The 9,083-nt window shown below is 39.1% G+C and overlaps 1 protein-coding gene and 1 non-coding gene across 2 annotated transcripts; one reads left to right on the forward strand and one right to left on the reverse strand.

Annotated features, from left to right (window-relative positions):
* Window positions 1-4,756: 4,756 nt before the first annotated feature.
* Window positions 4,757-6,034, reverse strand: LOC145557637 (uncharacterized). Its single transcript, XM_081618814.1, has 2 exons — window positions 5,473-6,034; window positions 4,757-5,391 (listed from the first exon to the last, which is right to left on the reverse strand). Exons 1-2 carry the CDS (start codon window positions 6,032-6,034, stop codon window positions 4,757-4,759), a joined length of 1,197 nt encoding a protein of 398 aa, XP_081474940.1.
* Window positions 6,035-6,924: 890 nt separating this feature from the next.
* LOC145561151 (small nucleolar RNA R71) lies at window positions 6,925-7,030 on the forward strand. Its single transcript, XR_014093727.1, has one exon. It is a non-coding gene; the product is annotated as a small nucleolar RNA R71 (small nucleolar RNA).
* Window positions 7,031-9,083: the final 2,053 nt, after the last annotated feature.

Raw genomic sequence — 9,083 nt, forward strand, 5'->3', positions numbered from 1 at the left:
AGCATTGCAATAACACATGGATGGAGTAAGGTCCTTCATATTGATCAAGATATATGTCCTTCACTTGTCATTAAATTTCTTGCCTCACTTGATGTCTAATCAAATAAGGGAGATGTGGTATTTTCTTTGGATGGAGACGAGCACATTATGTCGTGGGATGATGTGAACATGGCTTTTGGATGGCCGAATAAAGGTGTCATGGGTCCGAAAGAGTTTATGAAATTCAAGGGAAGTCCAAGTTACTCTCTCTTCGACTCGAGCACTTTTTGGAAACAAATAACAGGTCGAACAGATTAGGAGTATGGTGTTAGCAAATCTAAATCTATTGGTTGTCCAGCTCTTCGCATGCTACATTGATTTACACTTCAGTTATTTCGACCCAAGAGTGAGGCCAGCCAGGTGACTACATTGGACTTAAAACTTCTATGGTGGCTCACTAGATCTCATGGAAATGCAAGCCTTGATCTCACCAAATTCCTCATTGAAGCATTTTTATGGGAGCGGGATCTGAAGAAGGGTGATATTTCCATGGGTTGATTTGTTTCTGTGTTGTGTGCGACATTATATGTTGATTAAAAAAATAAAGAGACATTTGAATCCACCAACTACATCAATCAGGCTGCAATGGACAGATCTGGTTGGCTTTTTCACCAGTCCAAGGGTCGTTATGTTTGGTTTGTTAAGGGTTGCCGAAGTTCCGATGCAAGGTTGGTGTACGACATTTTCCCGAATGATGCACCCCACGATGCAAGTAGTCTAAGTTGGAAACCACGTGAGATCACCGAGCGAATAGTGGTACACGGTGAAGTGCAACGTACTTTCCCTTGTTCACATTGTCAATCGGCGGCCGCTAGAACAAATAGCCAGGTGGTTGAAGAAACCTCTCATTCTCGCCCTCCACCATCCTCCAGTAACCCAACTTCTAGTACTACGACAGCTCCACTCACTCTATATGAGCTACTGAAAAATTTTATGGATTCTTGTCTTTCTTTTCAGGATTCAGTTTTTACACGAGTCACCACCATTAAAGGACATGTACAGGATCTATATGTTGAGGTTCGTGATTTGCGTCGCCATGTTGGAGTTCCTAGGGCCACTGTTTCTGCTATTGTCACTGCTACCATACCTAATGGTAGTAGCGAGTCCCTTTGAGTGAGCCATACCTTTCCTTTCTCCTTTGTATGCTTGTACACAATGAGGACATTGTGCTTCATTCTAGATTGGGGGAGGGATACTTATCTTTAATTGCTTTCATAGTGTAGTTTTTATTGCTTTCTTAGGACTGTTGTACGGTTTGTACTATTCATTAGGAGTGGGAGTTTACGTGCAACGAAAAAAATGTATTGCTTTCTTAGTTTAGTTGTGCTTTTGATTAATGTATATTTGTTCCTATCTTAAATTTGTTTGACTTCCAACCGTGTGCGGATTAGATTAGAATCTCTTGAGCTTCTTCTCATCATAGTTATGATTTTGAAATTCGGTCGGTGTGCTTTATACGTTGATAACTGCGTAGCAATGTAGCTTGCGATTAATAGGTTTGTGGTAAGATGTTTTGCTCTTTTTGAGTCTAGCTAGTCGAGATTTTGTAGACCCCAAGCCATGTGAGTTTTTGAAACCTGATTGATTGACTATCACATTTATAACAGTCTATATTTTTTTATGTGTGATAGTTCCTGGTGCAATATTGATCTTGATTTTGCCTTAAGACTCGTAGTAATTCGGTTGTGATAAGTTTACGATTGAAATGATAAAAGTCTTTCTTTTTCTTAATTTGAGCCTCCAGAAGTTATTTTTGTACATTTCCTCCTTAATTGTTACCCATGTTGAGCTTTATCCTTCATTGAATTAGCCATATTACAAGCCTTCGGCCTCAATTGGTTACTATTCCCAAGTCTAGCATGGGAGAGTGGTCTATTTGTGATTTGTGATTTTTATTTGGCTAAATATTTTGTTCATGGTGCAATAAAGGAGATTTTGAAAAAAAAATAATAAATAAAATAAAATAAAATTATAAGAAAATTATAAGAAAACTAAAAATAAATAAAAGAAATAAGAAATCGGGGTTACCTCCCGATAATTGCTCTTTTAAAGTCGTGAGCTTGACTTCTTACCTCTATTTCAAGCATCAATTGGTGGATCGGAGAGATAAATCGTCTCCAATTTGCCGATAAAAGAACCCTCAATATATAGCTTCAAACATTGTCCATTTACCTTGAATTTCGTGTTGTTTTTGCTAGCAACCTCAATGGCTCCATGTGCTTTGACATCGGTAACTGTGAAAGGCTCGGACCATCTAGACTTAAGCTTTCCAAGAAAGAGCCGAAGTCTCGAGTTATAAAGCAAGACCTTGTCGCCAACCTTGAACTCTCGTTTCTGGATCATCTTATCATGAAACTTCTTCGTTTTCTCTTTGTAGAGCCTATGATTCTCATAAGCATCAAGCCGTATCTCATCTAGCTCGTTCAATTGAAGAAGTCTCGCTTCACCGGCCTTTTCTAGTTCTAAATTAATCTCCTTGACATCCTATTGTGAAAAATATTCCATTTCGACTGGTAAATGATAAGCTTTGCCATACACCAACCGATATGGAGTTGTCCCTAACGGAGTCTTGTAAGCCGTTTGCAATGCCCACAATGTATCATCCAACTTCAATGACCAATCTTTCCGGGACTTGTTGACAACCTTTTCAAGGATTTTTTTGATTTGTCGATTAGATACCTCAACTTGGTTGCTCGTTTGAGGATGATAGGCCAAGCCAACCTTGTGAGTAACTCCATGTTTCTTAAGAAGAGCCTTGAAAGTTCGTTGATGGAAATGAGAACCACCGTCACTAATAACAACTCTTAGGACTCCGAAGCGCGGAAAGATGATCTTTTTAAATAGCTTCATAACGACTTTTGAATCATTAGTAGGCGACGTAATAGCTTCGACCCACTTGGTGACATAGTCAACGGCAACCAAAATGTATCGATTCCCACAAGAAGAGGGAAATGGTCCCATAAAATCAATCCCCCATACATCAAAAGGCTCGACCTCAAGAATCCCATTTTGTGGCATCTTTTGCCTCTTCGATATATTTCCCGTTCTTTGACACTCATCACATGCATTACAGAAGGCACGAGCATCCTTGAATAATGAGGGCAAATAGAAACCACATTGAAGCACTCTGTAGGCAGTTGCAGTAGAACCAAGATGCCCACTAGAAGGTAGATTATGGCAATGATGAAGGACACCATGAGTATCCCAATCTGCTACACATCTCCGAAACATCCCGTCAGAACACTAACAATACAAGTGAGTGTCATCCCAAGAGTACCGCTTGGCATCATGGTAGAACTTCTTGCGTTGTTGGTAAGTCAAATCCGAAGAATGTGAACCACCTACACAAAAATTAGCATAGTCAGCATACCATGGAGATGCAGAAGAAACAGGGAATAAATGATCATCGAGGAAACAGTCATTTATAGGGCTATCAGAATCGAGAAAGGTAATCCGCAACAACGTTCTCGGCACCCTTTTTATCTCGAATCTCTAAATCGAACTCTTGAAGGAGCAAAATCCATCGAATGAGCCTCGGTTTAGCCTCTTTCTTTGCTAGGAGATACTTCAGAGCGGCATGGTCAGTGTGGACAACTACTTTCGAACCAATGAGGTAAGTTCAAAACTTGTCAAGAGCATACACAATAGCTAGGAGCTCTTTCTCAATGGTGGCATAATTCATCTAAGCCTCATCCAAGGTTTTACTAGCATAGTAAATGGCATGCAAAACCTTGTTCTTTCGTTGTCCAATCACGGCTCCCACAGCATAGTCACTCGCATCACACATGATCTCGAATGGCAAATCCCAATCCGAAGGTTGTATGATAGGAGCAGTTATCAATGCCTCCTTAATCCTATTAAAAGACTCCATACAAGCATCAGTAAACTCAAATGTGGCATCCTTAAGGAATAATTGAGTGAGGGGTTTCGCTATTTTAAAAAAATCTTTTATAAATCGGCGATAAAACCCTGCATGACCAAGAAAACTTCTCACTCCCTTGACATTCACGGGAGGGGGAAGTTTCTCAATCACCTCAATTTTTTCTTTGTCAACGTGGATGCCACGGTCAGAAATAAGATGACCAAGTACCACTCCTTCATTGACCATGAAGTGAAACTTTTCCTAATTCAAGACAAAATTGACATCTGTACAACGTTTAAGCGCCTTAGAAAGATTATGCAAGCACATATCAAAGTCAGAACCATAAACACTGAAATCATCCATAAATACCTCCATGATGTTCTCAATGAAATCAGAGAAAATGGCCATCATACACCTTTGAAACGTCACAGAGGCGTTACACAACCCAAATGGCATTCTGCGATAAGCAAATGTACCCTAGGGGCATGTGAACGTTGTCTTCTTTTGATCTTCTAGATTAATGGGAATCTGAAAGAAATCTGAATATCCATCCAAATAACAGAAAAAACTATGTTTTGCTAATCTTTCAAGCATTTGATCTATAAAAGGTAAGGGGAAGTGATCTTTCAAGGTGGCTGTATTCAACCTACGATAATCGATACACATACGCCAACCTGTTACAACACGAGTAGGAATTAGTTAATTCTTATCATTTTTAACAATAGTTGTCCCCCCTTTCTTAGGAACGAGTTGTACCGGGCTCACCCACTTAGAATCTGAGATGGGGTAGATGATGCCCGCGTCAAGAAGTTTCATTACCTCTTTCTTCACCACCTCTTGCATATTAGGATTCAATCAACGTTGTGGTTGGATGCAAGGGCGATGATTCTCTTCCAAATTGATTCTATGCATACAAAAATTAGGACTTATCCCTGTAAGATCGTCAATGCTATACCCGATTCCCTTTTTATGCATGCGAAGCACAGTCAAAAGCTTAGAAACTTGGCTATTATGGAGCTTAGCACTAACAATTACAGGGAATTCCTCATTATCATCAAGAAATGCATATTTAAGATGAGAAGGCAAAGGTTTTAACTCTACCTTTTTTACTTGTGACTCAGAAGTAGAACAAATAGTTTCCATTATCCCGAACCCCTCAGTGTTAGGGGCATCCAAGTCACGAATTAAGGAGTCAATCTCTGCATCTCCTTCTCCTTCAAAGACCTCCAGGGTGAGAACAGCTTCTAATGGATCATTAGCTAACTCACGAGGCGTATCATCTCTCACAATCTCATCAAGCACATCAATCTTGCAACAAGTATTCTCAAGCATAGGCGACTTCATCGCATTGGTTAGATTAAAAGTCACTGTATCATCACCAACAAACAAAGTAAGGGACCCACACTTGACATCAATAACAGCACTCACAGTACACAAGAAAGGTCTACCTAAAATGATCGGGATATTACTATCCTCCTCCATATCCAAAACTACAAAGTCAACAGGAATGAAAAATTTCCCAACTCAAACGGGGACATCCTCCAAAACACCTAAAGGGTATTTTATAGAACGATCCGCCATTTGCAAAGTGATTTGTGTGCATTTTAAAGCTCCCATATTCAACCTGTTACAAACACAAAGAGGCAAAACAGACACACTAGCACCTAAGTCCCATAAAGCTTTATCAATGAATAATGCACCTACATGACATGGGATGGAAAAACTACCAGGGTCCTTAAGCTTTGGTGGGGATTTAATTTGCAATATAGCACTACACTCTGCAGTTAGAGCGGCTGTTTCTACACCACTAAAGTCTTTCTTCTTAGTAATCATTTTCTTTAAAAACTTTGCATACATTGGAACTTGAGAGACCATATCAGTAAAAGGAACAGTTACCTCAAGGTTCTTGACCATAGTCAAGAACTTACCAAATTGTTGATCTACCTTGTTCTTTTGCATCCAATGTGGGAATGGTAGCTTTGGCTCGACAGGTGGAGGCTCGGAACCTTTCTTTTTCTCTTTCTTAGAATCACTTGCTTTAGCTTTCCCATCTTTTGAGGTGGGAACATCATCCATGGCCTTCTCTGCAACCTTACTCTTATCCTTCTTAAGATTTACATCATCAATAGACATTTAGGGCCCCTCATAGCTAACACCACTACGAGTAATGATAGCATTGGCGGTCTCCTTAGGGATAGGCTGTTTTGGTAAGTGGCACAGTTGCCTTTGGATATTGGTAACTACGACTTGCGCGATTTGGTTCTCTAAATGCTTTGTCGTATTTTTTAATTCCTTGGTGCTATCTTCAGTGTTTTGCTTCATGAATGTCATCATTCTCATGAGGTGAGACATAGTCGGCTCTTAAGTGCTAGCATTTCCATGAGTAGGTTGTTGAGGTGGTCTATTGAAACCCGGAGGAGCATGATGAGAGGTCCATTGTTGATTGGGTGGAGGCCTTGCAACATATTGTTGAGGTTGAGGGTTCTGAGGCTGTGACCACTGTTGCTGAGGTTGAGGATTTTGAACATCGTTGCTTTTATATGAGAAGTAGGGATGATTCCTCCAACCTGGATTGAATGTGTTAGAATATGGGTCATTTAATTGCCTTTTTTGAAAGGCATTCACCTGTTCCATCTGATTGGTATCTTGAGAATTCTGAGCACATTGATATCCAAAGTGAACCTGTATGCCACACAATTCACAAAAAATTAGTTTGTAGAGGTTGAGAAGACATAGCATTAACAGATACAAGAGAGGAGTCCTGAGTGGCCTATTACGCATCAATCTTTAGAGTTAATTGAGCCATCTGAGAAGTCAAGATTGAATAGGCATCAACTTCTATCTTCCCTTTCTTTGCTCGCGTTCTTGGAGAAGAGAAATGATTGGCTGCAAGATTTACAAGGAAATCATACACTTCCTCGATTGTCTTGTCAAGGAAAACACCACCTGCGGCAGAATCAACAATACATTTAGTCTCGGGTTCTATTCCGTTATAGAAAATACGAACAAGATTCCACTTCTCAAAATTGTGATGCGGGCATGATCGTTGAAGATTTAAGAATCTATCCCATGCTTCCCTAAGAGATTCCCCCGACTCTTGAGAAAATGTTGATATTTGATGTCGAATCTTTTCAGTTTTTTCAGGAGGAAAATATTCTTTGAGGAATGCTTGAGAAATCATACTCTACTTCGTCTCCTCGACAATGTTCAACCACTTTTGAGCTCTATCGCGAAGGGAAAATCCGAACAACGTCACCTTCAATTGATGTTGAGTGACTCCTTTGTGATGAACAGTGGAGCATAATTGTTGAAATCGCTGCAAGTAATTAATTGGCTCGTCAGTAGGATAACCGCTAAACTGATTTTGTTGGACCATACTAAGCAATGGGAGTTTAATTTCAAAGTTCTCTGCAGTGATTGCTGGCATTTTAAGACCTGTTGGAATGCCATCTTGGGATGGTACTCCGTAAGAATTAAGAGACCTATTATCAGTCATCTCTTTGCGTGTGTCAGACTGTGTTAGAGAGCTCTTCTGCGTGTGTCAGACCTATTATCAGTCCGGATCCGTAGGGATCAAATCACCTATTCGTTTTGACCCGGGAATAAACAAAAAGAAAAGAAAGCAATGAGAATGTCCCAATTGGAACTAGAAGTTCCAATAGGACAATAAAAATAGTTCAAACAATCAAACTAAAACTAATAGAATCTAGCCGTCTCCCCGGCAACAGCGCCAAAAACTTGATGAATAAAAAGTTATACCGCAAGTGCACGGTGTCTGTTGTTAGCAAAGACTTAGCAAATACGGGTCGAATCCCACAGGGAGACAAGTTCTCTTAGTTTTTGCCCAATTATTGTAAACTATTTCAATAAACGAAGAGTGGTTTGATAATTAATTAACTAAAGTATTACAATAATAAACATAAGGTTGCTCTCAGATAATTAAAATCTAGGGCAAGCGTTCGGTCCACCATGCTTATACCAAACAAAGAAATGCAAACAATCCATTAATAAACAAATTAGGTCGAATAATTAAAGCACTTATTAATCCTACGGTCGGGAATTAACACTTACGAATTAACATATGTAGTTTAGTCGCTAACATAATCAAATTCGCCAATTGTAATTAAACCTATAAAATTATGATCTTTCAATTCTAATTTTTATTAGCTAAATAATTAAGTCATGATATTGGCCAATTACATGAATCAAACAATAAAGCACAAATCAATTGGAATTATTCAAACCCTAATTCATAAATTAATAAATAATTAAGCACAAATAATCTTGGTATAAACATGGCTTCCCTCACTTAACCCTAGAAAACGACTACTCACTCATAATTGAAATAAACAAAACAAAAGAGATAAATAAACTTGAATTCATAATTAATAAAATAAATAATGAACAAAAATAATAATTGAAATACCTCGATGATTGAATTAATGAAGAATGAAAAGCTAGGGTTCAACAATGGAGAGAAAGAAAACTAAGAAGTGTTTAATCAAGAAAAATAAAGCTTAGGAGAGGAAAATAAAATCCCTCAAGTATTTATATTCATGTCTAATTCTAAGATAATTAAAATAAAAATAAATAAATAAATAAATGCCTAGGCTACAATATTATTGGATGGTAGATGATGATATGGCAACAAATAAAGTCGGTAGACCGATGACGTGAAAAGAAGTGAAGACTTAAGGTCGCTCGTGGCTCCAAAACGCTGCTCAACCACTCGACCAGACCCGCGGCCGCAAGGTTGTTCTCGTGCCCTGGCAGTGGCGACAGCAGGCATCGTGTGGCCGCAGGACAGACCTTAGCTATATCCGTCGGGTGGCTAACTGTATTACTTAGTTTTAAACTCTCATAACTTCTGTTCTAGGAATCTTCTCGGGGCGTGCAACCTATTATTGGTAAGCTCTTCAAGTTTGTTTCCAATGCAACTTGAATCTTTTCATTCCGATCTGTAGAACTCGAGTTATGGTCAAAACAGTGAGCAAAGGTCATTTTTGGACACCTTGCAAGCCATCTTTCTTCTCCATTTCTAACTCGAATTCGCTTTTGTAAGGTCCATAGCCACTCTCGTGGATGCTATTTTCATTTTCCATGCATAGATTCCTTAGAACCAACATCCATGAGCATAAATCCCTCGATTAATGAACTCGATCCATCGATTTCCATTCAAATA

This window comes from Chenopodium album, chromosome 9 (assembly GCF_948465745.1).
Source record: "Chenopodium album chromosome 9, dcCheAlbu1.1, whole genome shotgun sequence".
Lineage (NCBI taxonomy): Eukaryota > Viridiplantae > Streptophyta > Magnoliopsida > Caryophyllales > Amaranthaceae > Chenopodium > Chenopodium album.

Coding starts and splice junctions, on each gene's coding strand:
- LOC145557637 (XM_081618814.1), bottom strand. CDS start 6,034: ATGTCTATTGATGATGTAAATCTTAAGAAGGATAAGAGTAAGGTTGCA. Junction 5,392..5,472: donor CACTTTGCAAATGGCGGATC/GTTCTATAAAAT, acceptor TTGACTTTGTAG/TTTTGGATATGGAGGAGGAT.